General features: G+C 49.3%; 1 protein-coding gene and 1 long non-coding RNA gene across 3 annotated transcripts in view; one reads left to right on the forward strand and one right to left on the reverse strand.

The window, feature by feature from the left end:
- The window catches only part of FLI1 (Fli-1 proto-oncogene, ETS transcription factor), a 129,295-nt gene extending 111,857 nt beyond the window's left edge, over positions 1 to 17,438 (reverse strand). Inside the window, exon 1 of one of the 2 annotated variants that reach the window (XM_055415888.2) lies at positions 17,418 to 17,438. Coding sequence is in view for 1 of the 2 variants with exons in the window: in XM_055415885.2 (XP_055271860.1) it covers positions 16,627 to 16,644 (18 nt within the window). In the remaining variant the exon portion in view is untranslated. Of the gene's footprint in view, positions 1 to 16,626; positions 16,815 to 17,417 lie in introns of those variants that run through there. The other variant, XM_055415885.2, reaches the window with a different exon arrangement.
- Positions 16,984 to 20,717, forward strand: LOC129548938 (uncharacterized). The gene is made up of 3 exons (XR_016036337.1): positions 16,984 to 17,798; positions 18,123 to 18,275; positions 18,823 to 20,717. It is a non-coding gene; the product is annotated as an uncharacterized LOC129548938 (long non-coding RNA).
- The last annotated feature ends 2,067 nt before the right edge of the window (positions 20,718 to 22,784 follow it).

Raw genomic sequence — 22,784 nt, forward strand, 5'->3', positions numbered from 1 at the left:
TACCACTGAGCCCCCTGGGAAACCTATAGCTCTTTACAAAGTGTTTTTCCTTCCACACTTATTTTGATTCTTATTATTGGTCAGTATGGCAGGTAGAAAACTTCATATTACTTATGACTGGTCTTATTTTACAGACAGGAAGGGAGGAGATGACAGAATATCTGGCCCAAGATCACACAGCTAATCAGCTGCTTTCAAACCTAGATTTTCACACTTTGAATTGCACAGGAGCCATTCTGCCAGCATCATGGCAATCTGCAAAACACTATAGAATCTCACTGCCCGCCAGAATAAAGGTTTTTGTTACCTTTCTCAGCGAAGAAGCCCCACACTGTATCCCCACATGACACTGCGAACATGAAATTACACTGTGTAACTCTGGCTTAATAGGGCTAACCAGCCCGTAACAATAAAGAGAGAAGAATAAGTTGTCCAAATAAGACTCAGAATTGGAAATGATGCTTGCTTTACAATTGACAACAAGAAGCACCATGTAAGGAGTTGCTGAGTTGCTGGGCAAATGGCAATAATTAATTAATGCTTTTTTTCAAGAAATTCAAAGCAATCTAGCAGGCCAGATTTTCACCAAAGCCAAGAGAGAAGAGGACTGACTATTGCTCTTCTTTATCCTTTTGAGCGGATGGACAAGAGAAGTTAAGAAAAGGAGAGGAACTTGTCCAGTGTCACCCAACCAGCCAAAGGCAAAGCCAGGAGCAGAAATCAGATTACCAGACACCCCGTGCCCTCGTCAGCATTTCAGAGGGACCCGTACACAGGCAGAGCCTGGGACTGCTTCTGCAGGTCCCAGGGGGCCTGCTGCGTTCATCTCTTTTGCATTTAGTGCAGAGGTGTGTGCAGGTAGGTTCATCATCGAGGCATTTTAAAGAGTATGAAGAAGGAGGCGAGGGATGCACTTGCTGTCACTGCAGACAATGGACTGCCTCCAATCAGAGGGACCAGCAGTAGCACTGGAATGCCAGTCCACCTGGTCCATCTCATGAGACTGACCGTCCCACGGATAGCCCATTGATGCTGACTGGCTGCATTAAAAGGGAGTCCTGTGTTTCCCGTAACACGTCCCTGACCATTCCGGAGGAACTGAGCTCAGAGCATCCTGCCCCTCCAGCGGTGGGGACACCGAGGTGTCAACCTTCCATCATATTCTTTATTTTCCCATAAGAGTCACCTTCACCAAGGCATCTGGCTCATAAATATCCTTGTTTTGTGCACATACAGTAAACATTCTCTCCTGTTTCCAATTATTTTGAACAATTAAGCATGCAAATGCCTGAGCAACATTTATTAAACTTCTGTAGACTTTGAGGAAAAAGAAAAAAAAAAAGATCAACCAACAAGAATCTGAATCATCAAAGCACTCTTACAAAACCAGCATTTTGAGCCTTTAATTGGAAGTGAATCAAAAACAGGCGTGTGAAATTTTCCATGAAATACACACAGGGCCTAAATAGTTTTTTAAAAAGGTGCTCTGGGCGGAACAGAATTTAGATCCTGCCCAGTCCTAACTGATGAGAAGAAATGATTAATTTCAAGGTGATCCAAACCCAGCCCCATTGACTGATCGTGGCTCGCCCGTAACACCTTGCAGGGCAAACTCTGAGAAGGCAGAGAAGGAGGACTGCGATTTCCCTTTACAACAGTACAGATCAGAAAGTAGATAGGGAACCACTGATCTGAAGAACCAAAGACTTCAGAGGCCCCGGTGCCCAGAGCAGTAAGTCCACATGCCTCGATGCCTCTTCCATGAGGCACCCTGGAAAAATTCTCTGCACACCAAATTTCCTGAAGCATGTTTCCAGACAAGCAGTCTGCCCCTTCTCTCTCCTTTTTCTTAAAAAGTGCAGAAAGTACAGGTGTCCCTTGAGTCCTTGACCTCAAAGGAAGTCCTGTGTTGCAGCAAAGACCCTGTTTGATCAAGACTGCCTATATCTGGTGCTCCCAATATGCCCTTATGGTAGAGAAAACCAAGGTCAGTACAGGCTGCCCTTTGTTTCTAACGGTTCCTTATTCCTATATGCAACTGATCACGGACGTGTTATAATAGTATTTCTGATCTGTGGTGGGTTGAATCCTCCGAATGGAGAAGCCGAGGATATGGACAGCAAAGTGTAAGGGACTTAAGCATCTGCTGATTTTGGAATCCTGGAGCCAATGCACAGGGTGGTACCAGAGGTGGACTGGACGTATATGGTTTTCTACAGATAGCATTTGGTCTTTGTTACCTAAGATTCCTGACTGGTCACAGACTTAGGTACAGGGCTGGTGGCAGAGCTAGGAAAAGAAAGATCTCATGTTTTTCTGTATCAGTGCAGAACTTTTAGCCCTTTTCTCCTGGCATCCTCAAAGCAGGTTATTGAGGCTTAGCAGCCTCATTGAGCCCTTACCTACCCTCACACACTCACCTCACACCGTATAGTTTCTGAGTGATCTTCCTCTCTGAGATCACCCTTCAAAGTATTTACATCTAGAAATGATTGCACTGAGGACTGGGTTGGGAAAAATCAGTATGAATTATCCATGATAATTCCTGTTGTCTGAAAAATAAATCTTTTGCCAAGGGGAGTTACATTGCAGTTTCAACTGTTTCCCATTTCAAATCAGTGAACTTTGTAAAGAGAAAGGCTGCATTTGAGTGGCTGGATGACTGCTTAGATGCCTCGGTGGTTCCTATGGAAAGTGCCCTGTTTGATTCCACAGGAGAATTATACAATGGCCAGGAAGTAAGACTGAAAGGCAAAGAAAGCAGGTTCGCCTGTGGATCCAATAAGGCTTGATATCTTTGCTTGTGGAAACACTCTTATCGTGAAATGTGGGGAATGGCTTTGGGGAATGGATACCTGCGTTCTGCTGTCCAGTTCTCATCTTTAGACACATCACACCCTGAAACCTAGATACTTCTTTGTTATGATGGCCTCTTGTCTTCTAGCAATCTCAGGGGTGGGAACTCAGCAACATGTGATGTCTGCCTTGGGCAATATGACAAATACAAGCAGCGTTTTTTAACTTGACTGCTTTGTGCAGCCTGTGGGATCTTAGTTCCCTGACCAAGGATCGAACTGGGACCCATGCCTTGGAAGCACAGAGTCTTAGCCACTGGATCACCAGGACATCCCCAGGCAGCTCTCTTAGTAATGTTCTCTGCTTACCAGGAATTAAGCTAAAGCCCTTTCAGAAATAAGGTGTAGAGTGGGAGGAAACCAGTGGCAATGGGTAATATGGAGTCCTCTAAGCAAAAGAGGGAAGAAACGCCTTTATCCCAATTTCTGGAATTTCCTCTTCGGTTAACACCAGTGATCCATGGGATACAATTTGAAGTTTCTTCTCTTATACGCATGTTTCTGCAGTTAGAACTTCAAACAAAGATAAGCTGACATCTCTAAATAAGAGTTTCTTTGCTGACAGATTATGTTGAATTAGGGTGACAAAAACATAAACCCTACACCCAGAGGTCTTCATGTGACTCCTGGAGGAATATGTGTGTATGGGGTGGAAAAGGTGCTCAGGCAGCCTTACGGAGGAGAATGGGTTAATTTTCCCTCTTGGAGTGAAATCAACTACAACTACGATGAGTTCGAGTGCCTCCTTGACCCCTGAGGTCCCCGTGATGACATACCCAGGGCAGTGGGGGACGCCGGAGGGGGTAAAAAACCCAAAGCCAGGCACACGGCCTCCACATTGAGAATAAAAATTTTTAAATAATAGGTTCTTCAGTGCTAAATGATGTTTGGTTCCAAGGATCCTTGGAGCTATGGTTTTCTTTGTTCTGCCAAAGGAAAAAGGAAATACATCAGGAAGCTGGGCCAGTCCACAGGAAGTCTCACTTGAGCTGATAAAAGGAATTGATGTGAGGTGGCTGGGGATGCAGTTATAAGTCAATCAGCCTTGAAATAACAAGAAATGCTATTTGGGAGAAACTGGAGCCTGAAGTTAGCCTTTCTTGACGACTCCCTTTTAACCTTGCAAAATGTCCCCTTCTTTGTCTTTTGTAGAAACACGTCCCCCCATCAAATTTTTTTTTTAAGTATGTGTAATTTATGTGTGCATGTGTAAGTGAAAGAGAATGAAAAAGACAGCCAGAGTTAGAGCCAGAGAGGAGAAGAGAAAGCATAAAATGGTCTAAGAGGAAGCATCATTGAGTCAAAGAATATGCTATTATCTACTGAGCTACAAGAGCGTTTTTTTTTTTTTTTTTAATCAAAATCATCTTGCCAGCTCGTAGAGGGCGGGATGATCTGAGAGAGGAGCACTGACATATACGCACCCCATGTGTAAGATGGAGAGCTGGTGGGAACCTGCTATACAGCACAGGGAGCTCAGCTTGGTGCTCTCTGCCAACCTGAGGACCTAGAGGGCTGGGTTGGGAGCGGGTTGGAGGGAGGCTCAAGAGGGAAGAGATACACGACTACATACAGCTGATTCAGTTGTCATACAGCAGCAACTAACACAACATTGTAAAGCAACTAAACTCTAAGAAAAACAAATTTAAAAAGCAAAATAGAACCTAGCGGTTCCATCTTCCCTTGCCCGCCTGCTACCCAGTCCACCTGCCAGCAGAGTCAGAATCAGGCAGGAACTCTTACCTGGGGAACAGAGGGCTGAAGCCTTCTTAAGGACAGCGTGTGGAGGATAGAGGGAGACCACAGACCTGTCTAGAGCAGAGGGGGCCACTTAGACAAACACTACTGCCTGCGTGCTCAGTCGCTCAGTTGTGTCCAGTTCTTAGTGACCCCATGGACTGTAGCCCACCAGGCTCCTCTGTCCAAGGGATTTCGCAGGCAAAAAACACTGTAGTGGGTTGCCATTTCATACTCCAGGGAATCCTGCTTTGGCAGGTGGATTCTTTACCAGTGAGCCACTTGGGAAGCCCATCGCCACCTGCACAGTCCTCCATAGGTGGACTGAGTTTGGAGCCTCAGTTTTATGGATGTGTGTGTGTCAAACTGGCAATGGATCACAGAGGCTAAACTCTGTGAACTTCGGAGGCAGACAGGATAAGGTTCAAATCATTGCCTTTCCACTTTCTGTCCTCTTTGCCTCGGACAAGTTACTTCACCTCTCCAAAATGAAAAGAGTACATGCAGCATAGGGTCCTTACAAGGATCAAAAGGGACTATTTCCTAGAGACCAGACTTGTGGTTGCCAAGCGGAGGGATGGATTGGGAGTTTGGGATTAGCAGATGCCAATTATTACATAGAGAATGGATGAACAACAAGGTCCTATTGTATAGCACAGGGAACTATATTCGATATCCTGTGATAGACCGAAATGGAGAACATGAAAAAGAATGCACATATATGTATAACTGAATCACTTTGCTGTACAGCAGAAATTAACTATCCTGGCATAAAATAAAATTTTTTAAAAAGTGAGCATGCCCATAAAGGCAAAAACAGCTATTGGTACACAGTCAGAGCTCAATAAATTGCCCCTTTTCTCCCTTCTTCTGGTTTTGATTATCTGCCCTCCACACTCTTCCCCTCAGGTGGAAGGTAAGTGTGTCTGTTTTTCTCAGGTGAGGAGCAGGAGAAGAAAGGTCTTAGTAAGGGCCATTGGGGCTCATGCAAAATGGTGGGTGATATGGTTTCAAACTGAATTGGGGCTTTTCAGGGTTGACTGTGTTTGCCCAAAGCCTAGCACCACTTCCTGTTTTAAGAAGAAGAAGAAAAAAAAGCCTCCCAGAAAACTCATTAAGAGGCTCAAAATCCTTCCTGGATATCAAATATGTCCTCGAAAAATTTTTTTTAAAGAATTAAGTGTAAATGAATCAAAACCAGATGAATTCAATTTCCCTTCAATTAAACAGTTTTTTTTTTTTTTTTTAATCCAAGGAAAAGGCACTTGGGACCAAATGTGTTTTGGGTTTTAAATGGGACCAAATTTTGGGAAATAGCGTAAGGCCCTATTCTTCGTTTACATTAATGCAAAGGGATTAACACAGCTCCAGTGTCACTTGGTAATAAAAACACCAGCTCCCAGAAATTCAGGAAGGCCCTCGCGAGACCCAGCCCCTCCCTGCCCAGCCTCCAACTGGCTCCCAGATCATTCTACGAATTATCCTTGGATTATGAAGAAGAACCACATGGGCTAGACAGAACTGCTGCGAGAGCTTCAGTCATCCAAGCCCTCAAATGAGAAATGCTTTTAAAGTCTGCCTGGGATTAGAGTCTTATAAACATGGGAGGTGAAAGGAACTTTTGAAATCATACCTTCATTTTATACATGAGAAAACCTTTAACACGAGGAAATTTACACGAATACTGATGCAGGGAAATGACTTGTCTAAGATACCAGAACTCCTTTGGGGTAGAGCTGGGGCTAGAATTTAGGTCCCCAGATCCTTGGCTGGATAATTTTTCTCTGTATTTTACTGCAAAGTGGAATCCCAGAGTCTCTGAGATCAACACACTGGGGATAGAATGATGGTGTTCAGCTTATTCTTTTTTACAAATCTATTTCTAGTCCCTCTTTTACATCAGTTTTTAAAAGGATAAGAGTAATATATACTAGTGATTTAAAAAGTCAAATACTGCATGTTTATAGTGTGAAAAGTAAAAGTCCTGCCCATAAGTAGCCATAAAGTAGTGTGTTTAAAATGAAAACACACACACACATACACACACATATCTATTATGATTATTTATTTATAGACAACTTCTGGAAAAGTATATCCATAAATAAATAAATAAACATTTTCATCTTTTTTTACACAAATGGAACCACACATTTTGTAATGTGTTTTTTTCCATGTATTAATATACTTTGGAGAATTTTCTAAGTCAGTGTGTATACACAATTGATTTTATTCCACTTAACGGCTACATGATATTTTTTACCTGGGTCTTCTAAAATCAATTTGTCTAGTACCCTATTGATGGATATTTAGAGTTTTCCCAATTTTTGCCCTTACCAACAATGCTCCAAAAGACATCTTGTACATTTATCTTTGGTATTTGACTGAATATGTCAGATAATTTTTTAGAATTGGAATTATCATCAAATTCATATATAAACACTTAATATTTCAATAAATGTTTCCAAATTGCCTCCCAGAGTAAGTGTACCAAGTTAGAGTCCCACTAGCAGGAATAGTGAGAGACATTTCCCTTTACTCTTTCTATCATGAGGCAATAGTAAGCTGTTTTCATCTTTGCTATCCTCATAGGTGATAAATGTTGGAATTTCATTAATTTCATTTGAATATATAGATGCCTGAGATTCTTTTCATATGCTTTCTGACCATTTATGTTTCTTTTTATAGCATTTATTTATAGCATTTTTGGTCTTTTTTTCTGCTATGTGGTCTACCTTTTTCTTATTTATTTGTAAACAGTCTTCATTATTATTTTTTAATTGACTTTTATTGGAGTATGATTGCTTTACAGTGTTGTCTTAATTTCTGTTGTTGAGTTGGTAAGTCATGTCTGACTCTTGGCGACCTCACAGACTGCAGCCTTCCAGGCTCCTCTGTCCATGGGATTTCCCAAGCAAGAATACTGGAGTGGGTTGCCATTTCCTACTCCAGGGGATCCTCCTGACCCAGGGATCAAAACTGCGTCTCCTGCACTGGCAGGCAGATTCTTTACCACTGAGCCACCAGGGAAGCCCTGTATCAGTTTATATATATACACACACATTTATCCCCTTTTTTTTGGATTTCCTTTCCATTCAGGTCACCACAGGGCTTGAGGGAAGTTTCCGGTGCTATACAGTCAGTTCTCATTAGTTAATGTATTTTATACACAGTATCAATAATGTATTTATGTAAATCCCAATCTCCCAATTCATCCCACCCCACTTCCCCCTTGGTATGTTTGATCTTTATGTCTGTGTCTCTATTTCTGCTTTGTAAATAAGATCATCTATACCATTTTTCTAGATTCCACATAATCTTTGTGCTTTAAGACATGTGCCCTCTGCTTGATGGATGGGAAATAGTCTTTCTCGGTTTCTCATTTGTCTTTTCCCTTTACTTACGGTACTTTTCTTGATGTTAATATACAAAAGGAGGAACTAGAGCTGAAAAAGGGAAAATAATAATAAGAAAGAATTTCCTTGGCTGAAACCTTGGATTTCCAAAAATGTCCATTCCAGGACTAGTATCACCCAGAGTAAAAGGGCAATTAAAAAAGTATAGGCTGGGTGTTACCCTTGGGAAAATGTGCCTACACTTCCTTATAATACAAAGCCATGGATAAAGAGGCCCCTAGTGAGTACTGCTTCTTTTGGAAACTTTAAAATCAGTGAGCAGAGAAACCTCTACCCTCTAGATGCCTAGAAGAAGCAGTAAAGACATCCGGCTCTTGTTCGTTTATGTAAGGCTTTGGGCCTGGCGATAGTTTTCAGTGTTTAGTTGAATGAGTAAATGCGTGAGTAAGAATTAAGTGATAAATCCCTGAAGACAGAAGAACTCTTTAGGCATAAGAATTTCAATCTAGGGAACTTCTCTGGTGGCCCAGTGGCTAAGATTCCATGGTCCCAGCGCAGAGGGCCTTGGTTTGATCCCCAGTCAGGGAACTAGATCCCACATGCTGCAACTAAGAGTTTGCAAGCCACAACTAAAGATCCTGCATGCGGCAACTAAGACCCAGCACAGTCAAATAAGCAAAAATTAAAAAAACAATTCCCGTCTAAATACATGCATCAATATACATTGTAACAGCGTTGACAACTCACAAACTGGGTAATTTTATAATATCAACCTATTTGTTTTCACATTTCTTCTACAACACTGCAAAACTGTTCACTCTGACTCCTTCTCATGGAAAATCAATGAATTCCCATATATGAGACCTAAAAAGTCTCCTCTTGGATTGTTAGATTCCAGTAGACACCCGAAACCCACGGCTGTCTAGAAATGCAGAGCGGAAGCTCCCACGGCACTTGTAACACTGATCACCTACACGTGCACACTAGGGTGTGACACACGGTCCTTCATTCCCGGGGACACAAGGCACCGTCTGAGAAAATGGGCCCTGCTGTGGGGAATGCATTTCACATTTCAAGTCTGCATTCTCTTGGAAGTGAAAACTTACATACTCTGGAATTTTGATCATTACCTCAACGGCAGGCACACTGTTCCCCAAAGAGGGAAAATATCTCAAATATTCAGTAATTTGCTTCATTTTTGTGGATAGAAGCCATTTTGAAGCTGTTGTGAAGTAGATCTGAAAGATCTGAAAAGGCATCTGAGCACCTGATTTCTGGTCGTCCTTGGAAAGATAAGTCACGTAGGTTTTGGCTTGCGCAGGGGAAATGTCAGTATTTCTAAGTGAGGTGATGGGTCCGGACAGTCTGTGAACGTATGTCAGAACTGTCTGAATTTCCATAGAAATTGGATTTGCGTTTCAGGAAACAGCTTTTCCCTTTGTCTCTTCTCATTTACTATCTGCTGACTCATTCTAAAAAGGAACTAAGTTGGTAGCCCAGAATGGATGGCCTGGTTGAAAAGACAGCTTGTGGTGAAGTCTCTAGAACACTGTGAAAGAAGACAAGTCAGAGGAGGGAAGGAGAATCATATTTTTATCGGATCTGGTGAAATAGTTTCTCCTCTCTGCCTTGACTCCATATTTAATAAACAAACAGTTGACAACATAGTCTGGTGGCCTGACTCTATGACTGGTTGTCTAATCCCTTCCGCTACTTAATTCTTGCGGCCTCTGATAAGTGATAGAGTCACTTCCATCTCCATTGCTTTTTCTTTTTTGTTTTCTATCTCCTAAGGAGCAGGATGAGACTAGGATGAGATTCCGTTCCTGACAAAATTTTATAGTTATATAGATCACCCCTCTAGTAAAAATTTTGTGATTCCTCCTTTCCATGTGTTTTGCAAGACCCAAATTCTTTCTTACAGTATTTAAGATCGTCCATAATCTATTCCATCCAATACTTCCACTTTTACCTTCTCCTTCATATGCCCCACCCCCACAGCATTCTACTTTCCTAGAAAGCCCTTGACCCATATCTTCCTGTGCAAGTCCTCCCCATCTTTCAAAGTCAAGGTCTACCTGGGCCGAGAGGCATTGCGGCTGGTGTGAAGAAAAACAAACAAACAAGCATTCTGGAAACAGAAACACACTGGGCTTGAAAACCAAGTATGTCACCTATTCGCTGTCATCTTAGGGTTACTTAACCTCTCTGAACTTTCATTTCTCCCTGATAAAACAGAGATGTGATGATACTACCTTCCAAAGGGTTGTTGTGAACATTAAATACAGGGATGTAAGTAAAAATGCTTTGCAAACAGAAAGGGGTAAACACGTGACTACTTCTGTCTTTTCTGTGTCTCTCCAGTTGAAACTGCTCTTTCCTTCTTCTACTGCACACACACTGCTGCATTCCGCTGGGTGTGCATGCACACACACACACAGCTTCTCCTCCAGCTCTGTCTCTAGGGCAGGAGCCCTTTTGCCACCAGCCTGGTGTCTTGACAGCATTTAGAACCTAGTTCAGCCCCTGCATAACAGCCATGCAGCAGACCTCCTGACCTGCATTAATACAGGTGGCATCAGCTTATGATGCCCAGGAGACCAAGATGACAAGTTCCCATAAGACCAGATCGCGCAGAAAAGGGTTAGTCCATAGACTGCCTAATTCTGTCAAATGTCCAAGACATCTGTCAAGATGCCCCTAAAAGTGACAATGTGGGGATAGACAAACCCCATCCATTGTCTCTGGGGGAACATCTCAAAGTCTGGGCCACTGACGTTGGGTCTATCAGGTCAGTAGAAAAAGCAGAGTGACATCATTTAGCAAAACTGTCCCACTGTTTTGCTTTCCTGTGAATGGGAAATATAGATAAACATCTAATGCATCCCATGAATGGGATGAACACTATAGATAAATATCACTGAAGCAACAGAAAATGAAACAGGGTGTAGTTTTCTGCAGAGAGAAAGACACCTGCACAGCTCTGAGATTTCAAAAAAACCTATTATGGCTGGTTGAAGATCTTGTGAGACTCTGTGTGTGTGTGTAGATAGAGACCAATGTCCTTTCGTCTTTTCCATTTGTCACAAAGCAACAAACTAAAGATAAGACTTAGAAAACCTGTTTCAAGATAGGCCAAAAAAGAAAGACTTGCTATTCGAAACAAAACAACAAAAACATTATTCTCCACCTACATAATGCAACTGCTTGTCTCAAATAAATGAAAATAGTAGATGTTTTTCATTCCAACCCTAGATAGTTAGGTCCTAATCTGAAAATCTTATCAAGCTTCAGACAGGATAAGACTTTTCCCAAGAAAACAAGGACCTTGCTGAGGGCCTGAGTGTTGACTTTTTACATCATAGGGATATTTTCTGATATTTGAGGGACAATAAAGGCTTCAAACCATTAGAAATCCTGCCTGGTGGTTCATCATCATAAAAATTTTTCCAACTTTTTTCTTTTGCTGGGGCAACTCAATGCTAACATTTGTCTAACGTTGCATTTCTTAAAAAAAAAAAAAAAGATTTGGTTTAAATGAACAACTTTTTAAAGCCAGTGCCAAGGTAACTGTTTGACCCCAAATAAAAAGAGACATTGAAATTCTAAATCTTATTTAATGCAGCTGTTATTAAAGACCTACTTACCACACAGATTAGAAGGTAGACCCATAAGATACGTTCCAATGCATCTGAATACATTCTATTGCAATAGTCAAATATTCAATTATTAAAAGAACTGAAATAGTAATCCAGCCCACCTGTCCCTGGTCTGTAAAGAGGCCCATTGGCTGCTGCTGCTAAGTCGCTTCAGTCGTGTCTGACTCTGTGCGACCCCATAGACGGCAGCCCACCAGGCTCCCCTATCCCTGGGATTCTGCAAGAAAGAGTACTGGAGTGGGGTGCCATTGCCTTCTCCGATTGGCTATTTAAGTAAAATACTATTTCTTTTTGTCTCCTGGTAGTGGAGATCTTATTTGTCTACAGAAAGAGGAGGATTTGTTTTGGAGAACAGCTATGTAAAACTCCTATACAAACATTTGAGATTTTTTCTGAAGTATGGGAAAACATTTCTATTAAATAAGAGAAATAGTCTTTAGTCCAAACTGTCAGATTCTCCATGATTTTTTTAACGGCTTATCTGCCTCTGTCTCTCTTTCTCACACATACACACCACTTCCAGGATCCTACAATTCATAATAATGTAATGAAAGCAAATGAAACGTTCCTGGCAAGTGGAAAGAACACTGGCCTGAGGGTGAGGACCCTGCACTCTCACCTTGACTCTCACTAGTCAGCTGTGTGATCTTGGATAATTCAGCAAACACCTCTGGGCCTCAGTTTCCCTCCCATAAAGCAAGGATATGGAGCTAAATAACCACTAAAGCTCTAAAGTTGCAGTCCTGAAAGCCTGAAGTGGAACAGCAGCAGACGTGGGAGGAAGCTTTTTTGGTAGAAATTATTCGGGAACAAAACAGGATTCACCACTTGGTGACTTCCCAAGGGAGGCAATTCTCTGTGGTCACCAGACAGAGACACAGCCTGTCGTGCCCTGAGTTTGTGTGAGTCGAGGTGCTCTGAAGGTTAATTAAAGGCACAGGTAGGGGAACGGTTCACTCCCAGAGTGAAGGCAGCGTCCATCTTTAAGGACAGAAGTAAAGTCTTCGTTCCCGGGTACCCCTCACCCTGCTGCTTTCTTCCAGCGGGCCCATCCGGAAGTTTTCCAACCAGACACGCAGTGTCCATGGTGACTTGCCGCATGGGCCAGTATGGCTTATGGACTCTGATGGTTTGCAAGGCCCAGCTGACACCTCAGCCCTCCTTTCCCATTTTGTTCTCCCCACATGTGCTACTGTGTGGTGCGGTGCTTTCCCGAGGTAAATGATGAAAACTGACTGTATTTCTGCTCACCTGGGACTCTGTTGGAAGCACCGTCCTGACCATCCTGGCTATCTAACCACATCCCTGTCTATCCCCTAATCCACTTTATTGTTCTTCAGAAGACTTATCATTTTGGACACACAATTATTTATGTATGTGTCTGTCTCCTCCGCCAGACCATAAATTCCAGCAAGATTTTGATTCCTATCTTGGTGGCTCAGACAGCAAAGAATCTGCCCACAATGCAAGAGATGCAGGCTTAATCCCTGGGTCAGGAAGATCCCCTGGAGGAGGGCACAGCAACACACTCCAGTATTCTTGTCTGGAGAATCCCATGGACAGAGGAGCCTGGCGGGCTTCAATCCATAGGGTCTCAAAGAATCAGACACGACTGAGCCACTAACACTTTCACTTTTCACTTTAGCCTCAACACATAAAGCAGCGCCTTGGAAGGTAAGAGACACCTAATTAATATTTGTAGAATTAATGAAAGATGTATATAATAAATCCAGACCTATGATCCAATTTTCTGGCCAGTCGATCCCCACAAGCCCTGTCCCCAAGGAGAAAGTCAACTAACATACAGTCAGTGAAGGTACCACACTTTATTGAATCCTTACAGTGACTTATGGTAAGAAGGTACTTTGGCTCCACTTTACAGAGGAGAAAACTGAGTCTCCCAAAATGGAGACTGAGCCTGGCTTTTCTGACTCCATGTCCCCAGTTCATTTCCCTATTCCATTCACCACATCTACATTTTCTCTGATTGTTTCCCCATCTTTAATGGGAGCATATGCACTGACTAAATCAAGCTTCCATAGATGAAATAAGCAGATTCAACTGAAGACTTCCTAGATCTCAGATGCAGTATTTGAAACCAGATCATTCTTAAAGCAGCAACCAGTATCACGTGCTTTTCAACAACTGATAGCATCACCGTGGGGGAGCAGGCAGGGTAAGGTGTTGTTTAATATTTGGACGGACTTGCCTGTGGCAAGTGAAGAGTGGAAGGGCTCCAGCAAATGTTGGTGCTCCCAACGTGATGTGCAGAGCCTTCCCAGGAGACATTCTTGGAGAGGAGAAGAGAGCAAGATACAGAAGGACTCATTATAACAAGGGTGATGAGGTTGAGATTTTGTAATCACAAAATAAAAAGCTCCTGCAAAGGAATCTAGACTTTCCTGGCAAGCTGGACCAAATAGCTTCCCCAGTGATGAGACCCAGAGATATTCTGAAATGTCAGCATGCTTTATAGATGAGGAAGAAATATGCAGGTGCATAAAAATCACATCCCCACATCAGTCAAAGATGATGTGTCAAGGCCATTCAAACTGGAAACACATATTCTGGATTTGTGTCTACAAATTCAACATGGTATCTGTTGTCTTCTGAGCTCTCTCAGTCTAGAATTGGATTTCCTGGACTTGGAGTTCCATGTTCTTGCAAGAGCATGTGAGCAAGATATCTTAGGAACTGAAAGGATTGGAAAGATACTATTGCAGAGGTGATTCAGTCCCACTGTGTCACTTTTACAGAGTCTGAAGCTCAAACTGGCTTCGTGGACTGTGCATCTTCACACAGAGCCCAGAAGTCCTGGGGCCTCTCCACACACAGTGAACCCCTGTGGAAGTGGGGTCTGGGAACCCCAAGATCCGAAGGTCACACATGAACAGGAAATTGTGGCTTTCACACAATTTAAATACCAAAGTATACACCAAAGACTCAGTCCTTCAGAACGCTGGGCAGTTCTGAACGCTGGGCAGAAGATGACGACCTGAAAAGCCACTGCTCTGCTGGTCGGTCTCATATTCGGGCAAGCTGGATGGGGGATGGAAGGTGCCCCAGGGAGGGTCTGGATGGACTGACAGGCTTCCATCACCCCTGCAACAAAGAAGCCTGTCACCCCCACCAGGGTCCTGGCCTAAGCTTGCTCTGACTGCTGGCCATGCCAATCCCTGCGTGTGCATCTAAAGCGGTTAGCACATTCTGGGTACACAGACCACAGCTTCCTCCCTACCCTCAGGGCCTGTGCTGAGAGGTCTGAGCATTGGGGAGCATTGCTTCACTTCTCCTTAGGGTGTCCACATCAAGACCCTGGAGCCATCTTACCACCCTTCCGGGTCAGAGGGGGGCCTTCTGGGCCAGTGGCAAGTGTCCTGGTGAGGGAAGTTTTCTAGACTGGAGCATCTTATTACTAAACCAGACATACCGAAACACTTGCACACACCCACCAAAAGAAGGGAGACAGACATTAAATGACCAGTGACAGGACCCCCATCCACTGGTTCCCCCTACAGGAACCTCATCTCCTCAACTGACTCCTCACCCACACACGTTAAACTGGAGGAACCCAGACTCACAGAGGCTCCTTTTAACCCAATACAATCAGTAATCTCATCTCCAGATTTTCAAGTTCCTGCTGTTGGTGCCTTTTACTTAAGTCAGCATATTTCAAACTCTCAGAAGAAAGAAAAAAACTTAGAAAATAAAACCACTACCCCACCCAAATGATAAAAATCTCTTGAATTCTCCAAGCCCAACATCTGAGCCTCTTCTTACTCAGCCTTGAGCAAAGACTTGATTCCTTTGAGTTCGGGGAATGGTGGGCTCTGCCAGTCCCCTCCTCACCAGCCTAATAGATTTTCCAGACCGGCTCGGGCTTGCAGTTGTGGGATAGCCTCGCAGCCAACTCCTGGTCCCATTCATTCCTCTCGGTCCTCTAAGGCCAGTCACATTAGGGGCTGTCCCGCCTCTCTGCTCCTGACCCCACTTCCCCCTTCCAGAGGGAGCAGGCAGTGAACCCTCCTGAAGTCTGCGGTGAAACCCAGACCCTGACCCGTCCCTCTGGGCTGCACTTGGCAAGCTGGACCCGGGCGCGAGACGAGGGTAGGGGTGGGAGTAGGAAGGATCTGGCCACCTGGCAGCCCCCAGGGCGACCAGCTCAGGGCTGCTCCCTTTAGGAGGAGCGGCTCCGCAGGCGAGGGACCCTCCTCGAGAGGCGAGAGGGAGTCCTTCCCCGGAGCTGGCACAGCCCGGGCGCGGAGTGCGGGAGCCGGGCGTGCGGAGAGCCGCGCGGGCCGTCCGGGAAAATGATGCCGGGCGGAGGAAAGGCAAGGCGAGTCTGGCCCGTTAGTTCCAGGGAGTCGGCAGCTCCCGAGCGCCAAGAACCCGGCAACAGAAGTACCAAGAGGAAGGGAAACCGGCCCGCGCTGACATGTAAACAGGGCTTCCACCCGGAGGAGCCCGCTCACACAGATCCCCGGACACACTCACTCGCACCCCGATCCGCCTGCAACCAATCCACTTGCTCGCCCCTGGGCCCACCCGGCAGGAGACCCGGCTGCTGGCGGCTGCGCGCCCGCCCCCGCCGCCTTCGGCCTCGGGGGAGAGGAAGCCGCCGGCCGCCGGGCGGGTGCCCAGAGCCGGGACCAGGGTGCCCGGCTCGCCGGGCGGGAGTAGGGGCCCGGGAGGTCTCCGGCCCCCGGCTGCGATGGGCGCCCGGCTCCCCGGCTTTCACGCCGCCGGCCCCGCCCGCACGCAGTCCGGCCGGCAGCGCCGAGGGAGGGGGCCGGGCTCCGCTCGGAGGCAAGGGGTGCGGGGGAGATCGCCCTCGCCGCGGAGCCCGGCGGGTCGTCCCCGCCTGCGAGACTCGCCACCGGAGCGCGGGAGGAGACGGCGCGAAGCCGGGGTGCGGAAGGAAGGGAGAGTGGCCACGTCTTCCGGGACCCCGGCGCCCCGCGCCCAGCCTGCCCGCCGCCTCGCCGCCCCAGCCGGCTCCGCGCCCACCGACCGGTCGCTTACCTTAATAGTCCCGTCCATTTGGCCAAGTCTGCAGCCGAGCCCCCCAATATTCCACACATTGACCCGGTTACAGCCTGACCTCGCAGCCCCTTCGGATTAGCCCGGCGCGGCCTCTCCGGCGCCCTGGGCCCTCCCTGCGTGCCCCCCGCGAGCGCCCTGCCCTCGCTCCCCGGCGCACGTTTGTTGTTGTAGCGGAGCGAAAAAGAGACAGTTAACCGGATGAAACTTTTTTTCAGCTAATTTTGGGAAGTGACTTCACTTTGCGAATGGGGAGGAAGTCCTATCTCTCTCTCTCTGTCTCGCGCTCTCCTCTCCTCTCTTCTCTCCCCTCTGCTCTCCCTCGTCTTCCCTCCCCCCACACCCCTTCTTCGCCCTCCCCCCGCACCAGCCGCTCCTGCTTTTCGCATCACACACACTATATAAATATACGCGGAGATGCCCAGATACATTCATGCGCTGCGCACACAGGATACTTGTTCCCGGGAGATAAGAGCGAGCTGGGAACAATGCCGGGGTCCACGCCCGGCGCTCGCGCCCTGATTCCCAAAGTCTGCACGAACCCCCCCCGCCGCCCCCCTGCCCAACCTTCCCCCAAAGTCCAAGACCGAACGCCTTTGGCCTCCTTCCTCTTCCCGGGGCCATTGGCCGAAGGTGGCCCTCCTGACTCATTCACTTTCCGTTTCTTCCCACAGATACGTTCATTAATGTCTTTTCCAGCCGGAGTCAAACCTTTTTGGGGGGGAGCGGGGGGCGGAAGAGTTTACGGGGGCTAAGGATAACCTGGAGCCTACCGCCCGGGAAGATCCGGACGCAGACCGAAGCCGACCGACCATTCGAAAGTGCATCCAATGGGAAGTTTTCCACTCCGGGCCCTCGGCTGCGGAGTCGCGCAGACTCGCGGAGCAGCCGCTCACCCAGCGACGCGGACGCCGGGCGGCTTCGGACGGACCCCGGCCGTCGGGGGCGTGGACTCGGCTCCGAGCGCCGCGAGCCGAGGGACGCCCTCGGGGCGGCGCGCCTCGGCCCTGGGCTACTGGAGAGCTCCCAGCGCCCGCCGAGGGCCGGTCCCTGCGGCAGCCCAGGCCACCTCTCCGCGCCTTCTAGGTCAACCCCCTGGCGCATACCCCCGACTCGATGGCCCAAGCCCTGGCGCCCGGGTCTGAGCCGCCCAGGTAATGCCACCTCGGGCCCCAAGAAACCTACGCTACGACGAGATGATCCGTCCAGGCTGGCCGGCGGGTCTGCAAAGCCCAGCAGGCAGCATCCATGAACCGCCCCAGACTTCTCGTGGGGAGACCCCCGGGGCCGATGCTCCAGTCACCCCATCCAGTCCTAAGGCCAGCCTCCCCTCGGCCCGCCCTGCAGAGCCCTTCGACCCGGAGGCCTCCCGGGTCCCCCAGCACTGCCCTCCTCCCGCTCTAGCTGGGGCACGGAGGGGGACCCTCGGGTGCTCTCGGCCTGAGTCCTCGCTTCTGTCTCACCGACTTCCGAAACAGGTTACCTTGTCCACGCTCTCCAGACCACGCTTTGGACTTTCTCACTTTTATTTAAGAGTCCATCCGGAGAAGCAGGGGGGAAAAAATCCAGAGGAGATCCGAGTCAATTGGAAGGAAAAAAATTTCAAAAGGGTGTCCACAGCGGCGAAAAAGGTGACTTATTAATTCTTTATTTCTTCAGGAGCACTTGAGCCCGAGAGCTCGTTGGCCTCCCTCCCTCCCTCCCCCCACCCCCCTCTCGAAATTAGCCTCATCAATTCAGCTCCAATTTTGGGTTCGAATACAGACACGGGTCTGAACGTGACCAGACCTGGAGTGGCGGGTGCAGCTTGCCAGCAATTGAGACTTGGTGTGTGTAAGGGGGAGTGGGGTGGGGGGATGCGGTGGGGGTTGGATGGGGGCCGGGCCGGCCCCCCCCACCTCCTGTCTGCTTCTCAATCCAGGGGTCTGCTCGGGGGCTCCCCTGGGACCGCCACATCTGGTTACCGCTAGCGGGGTCAGTCCCCCCCTTGCCTGGGGCCACCAGTTCTGGAGTTCAATTAAAAGAAATCAGGCTTAACCCTTTCCTCCCCTCGGCCCCGCCGCCCTCCCTTTCACTCTTCTCTTCAGCGTTTCCACATGCTTTCCAGAGAGGAAAGAGGTTAAAGGGAAAGGAAGAATGAATTACATCCTTTCAAACCCCAAATTGTTTCCTTTTCAGCCCAGACTCTGCCGACCTTCAAACGACAACAAGGCTTTCAGGAGGGCGCTGGGAGACCGCTTCCCACCCAGATCCGACCAGAAACCCGGCACCCTCGGCCACTTTCCCCCTCTTGCAGGCAGAGAGAACTCCACTCTACCACCGGCAGCCCCCTTCCTGGCGCTGGGCAAACACTCAGGCCCTTAATGGCCACCGCAGGCCAGCCAGCGGCTCCCCTTTCTACAGGCAGTCCTCTGGGTACTTGAGAAGCTACCCCTGTGGCAAAACATTGGCCAGGCAGCTCTCCCCAGCCCCTATCCCACCAGCTAATAACAGACTGCATTCACTGCTCTGGTCAGTAAGTCACCCCAACATCCCTCGTACCCCCTCAACTCCTTTTAGCAGAAGCTGCCTCTCCCCTTGGTAGAACTCAGTGGGGGACGAGATTGAAATGAAGACTTGCCCTCCTGTCTGAGCTGTGGAACTCAACAGCACTTTCTTTTTCTGTCTGTAAAACCAAAGCTTCTGGCAATTTCGTAATTTTGAAGGTGGCGGGGAGGGGGAAGAGGCTGGCATTGGCATAGCTGTCATCCTTTAGTGAGTCACTGACTGGCACTGATGCCCTGGCTTTTGGTATTTACCAGCCCCTCCATGAGCAGCTCCTGTCGGTTCACAAGCTAGACTTTCCAGAAAGAAGAGCCCGCACCCCAACTCTGAAGAGCCGTCAGAAAGAATCTAAGCCTCCTTGCAACCCGTGTTGGCATGGTGGTGGGCAAAGCTGCCCACTTATGTAACTCTGGGTTTGAAGTCCCACTCCATGGCTGCTGCTGCTGCTTTTTTAAATCCCGAAGGGGGAAAGAAGCCCTAACCAAACACAACAGTAAACAAGTCTGCCCTGTTTAATGTGGTTACCACCAGACATCTGGAAAGATGGTTTGATCCTGGCAGCTCACATTGTTTTCACGAGCAGCCAAAGAGAATATTTCGAATGTTTGCATTGAGACAAATTGATAGAGAGCCTGTGGTGAGGCGGCTGCAGATGAAAACTGTCTTGGAGCTGGGTAGGGGGGAAACCTCTCCGCTTCTCTTGCCTCTCCCCACCCCTTCTCTATCTTGAGACCCTCTTTTGCCCTCTCCTTTCTCCAGGCCCAGCTAGGGGCTGGTTGGTTAGCCCAGCCCACACACTTGCTCACACCCTTTTCCTGGCTCACCAGAGACTGCCCTGCCTCTCCCTTTTCCAGACTGGGCAGGGTTGGTGAGCAGCACCTGGTGCCTGCTACCATCCTGCCCACCCCCACCAGCCCTGCTGGCTTTCAAGTCCGAAGAAGCTCACAGCCGAGGGAGCCCTGGACCAGCGCTTAAAACAAAAACTATCCACTGGGGGAGCGGGGGGAGTGGATGGCCCAACAAAACAGCCCATTACATGGTTCTAAGTCTAAGGTCACTTGCAGAAAGCATGCCCAGGGGGGCGCATATTCAGGAAACCTTAGGACCTGGGGCATTTTTCACTGCAACTGTGGTGGGGTGACTTGCCTCTAACCATCCGCACGCACTTGACAATATTTTCAAAGATGCGGAAGTCCTGCTTCCCCCGGGAGGGGAGCGGCGGGGGTGAAACGTGTCTTGGCTCGCTCAATGTCAGCCCTTTTGACCCGGTCAAGACTTTTCCAGACGAAGTTTCCCCGGGTTTCTTCGGCCCCGGCCCGGGTTGGGGGTGGGAGGACGCGACAACCGGAGCCGGGTCCCTGGGGTGCCTCCAGACCTCGGGACGGCCGGTCACTTGAAACCCCTGAAAGATGCCAGGCTTGGCAGAGCGTGTGGGGCGGGGGCGGGTCCCTCCGGGGCGGGCCCTCCCTCTCCCGCCTCCCTCCTCGCGGCCCCTCCCGTCGGGCCGCCTCGGCGGGTATTCGAACGGGCAAGGCGGCTGGGGGAGGGGGCAGCGGGGGAGGGATGGGCGAGCGAGCGCCAAAACTCCAGACTGCACAACTGCAGCTTCAAGTGTCTGGCCCCTCGCTCGAGGCCATAATTAATTTGAGATTTATTTTTATTGGAGAACTCGAGTCTCGTCTGACCTTAGCCAAACAAGGCAGCTCGAGCCGCCCCCTGGACGCGCTTGAATGCCGGGGAATATTTCTGCAGGAAGGCTCTGCAGGCGCGCCTGCTTTGAATTTGTTTCTCAGACTTCATCTACTCACAGATTGAAGGAAGATTTAGAGCCTCTGCCGGCCCGGCCCGCTCCCCACGCTCGTTCTTGCCTTAGCGCCAAGAGGGTTCAAAACGCTACGTGGGAGGCCGCGGCGGCGGGAGGGCCCGGAGGGGGAGGGTCTCTGCGCCCCGAGCCCGTGGCGCTCCCGGGCCGGGTCCCCAGACCACGCGGCGTCGAGGAGGAAATCCCGAGGGAGTCGGAGACTGACCAGAGAGCGCAGGCTGACAAGAGGTGGAGACCAGCCAGGTGCCGGGACCCTCACCCGGTGGCGGCGCCTGGATGGGGGGCTTGGGGGAGGGGAGAATTCGGCCTCTCCCAGCCGACGGCCTCCTGGCCACTCCAAACAGCGTTCAAAGTACAGACCTGTGTCCTTGACGCGCCGTTTCAGGACCTGCCGGCCAGATGCTACCCCTGGGCCATGACGCGGCGAACATTCTGGGGCTACCCGCCTCCTCTCCTCTGATGGGGAGGGGTGTGTCTCCCCCAGAATGCGGGGTGGGCTGAACCAGCAGGCGGGTTGGTGGGGGAACAAGAACTAGGAGTCTGAGACGGAACGTGGAGGACCCTGCCAGTCTCGAGTGGGGCGGCTTGGGGCCTTCAGGGATGGGCTCCCTGCGCTCGGACTCACAAGTGCCTTGTCCCGTGCGGGCACCTCGCGAGGACGGGGTCCGGGTTACTCCATTGGGTCTCCTGCCCCTCCCCGCTATCAGCAAGTGGAATGTCCTGCTTGGACGTTCGCACTGGGAAACCCAGCTCCGTGGGTTTGTATTCTGGCTGTGCACTTACCCGCTCTGTGGCCTTGAACAGGTTGCTTAACCTCTCTGTGCGTCGGCATTTTAAGAGGATCTACCTCAAAGGGCTGTTGTAGAGCTGGAGTGAGCGTTCAGACCTCGCCTAGCGGTCAGCACAACTTCGCCTTCCTTGTTTGTATCTTGGCTCTGTCCCTGGCCACCTGTGTCACAGTCACCTCCCAATGCCTCAGTTTCTCATTTGCAAAATGGACCACCTCCTAGGGTTGTTATCACTATTCAACAAGTTAGTACAGATGCAATGCTGTCCCCCTTTCCCTTGTTCTCTCCAGCCTCAAGCCCGCCCTACGCGCTCTCCTGAGAGGTCTTCCTTGAGCACTTAGAATCTAGATCACTGCCCGAGTGCAGCGGGCACTGTTGGTTCCCCAGGGCCCGGCTCGTGTCCTGACTCCTGGGGCTCGGGCGCCTGGACCCCCGGGGTTTGTCAACAAGCTCGGAGCCGAGTGCCTGAGGCGGAATGGCAGGGGCTTGGCAGCCGGGGACTGTTTGTGCCCCTCTGGCGAATGGCAGGCGTAGGGAGCCAGCGGAACAGACCCAAGATTGTCCGCGCCACGCGGACCTCTCGCACTCATCAATGCTCCCCTTTGTGCAACAATACAAACTTTGTGGCTGCTGAAAAATCCATTTTTTTCCCCTTGAAAAGAGCTCCTGCGGCGTGCGGCTCCCCTGGCGGCCAGAACTCATAGACTGCCGCCCCCAACCCCTCCCCAGCGGCCCTCTCCCAGCGGCCGGGCCCGTTTGCTGTCTCTCTGACTCTTGGCCCGGGGTCAGGCTCCCGGGCTCCCTGAGGTTGAGGGTCCCCGGGTGTTTGCACACTCGAGGGGTCCCAGAGGATGGAAGAGAGACGACAGCTGCCCGCCCCGGGGCCCTTTGCAGCCTTCAGGGCAGAGCCGGGAATGAGAGCTGGGTCAGCCGTGCCCCGCGTCCCGGGAGCGGCTGGCTGGGAGGGGTGACCGCGTCCTTAACCT

Source organism: Moschus berezovskii, chromosome 25, assembly GCF_049115385.1.
Source record: "Moschus berezovskii isolate FMDL1 chromosome 25, NW_MosBer_1.0, whole genome shotgun sequence".
Classification (NCBI taxonomy): Eukaryota; Metazoa; Chordata; class Mammalia; order Artiodactyla; family Moschidae; genus Moschus; species Moschus berezovskii.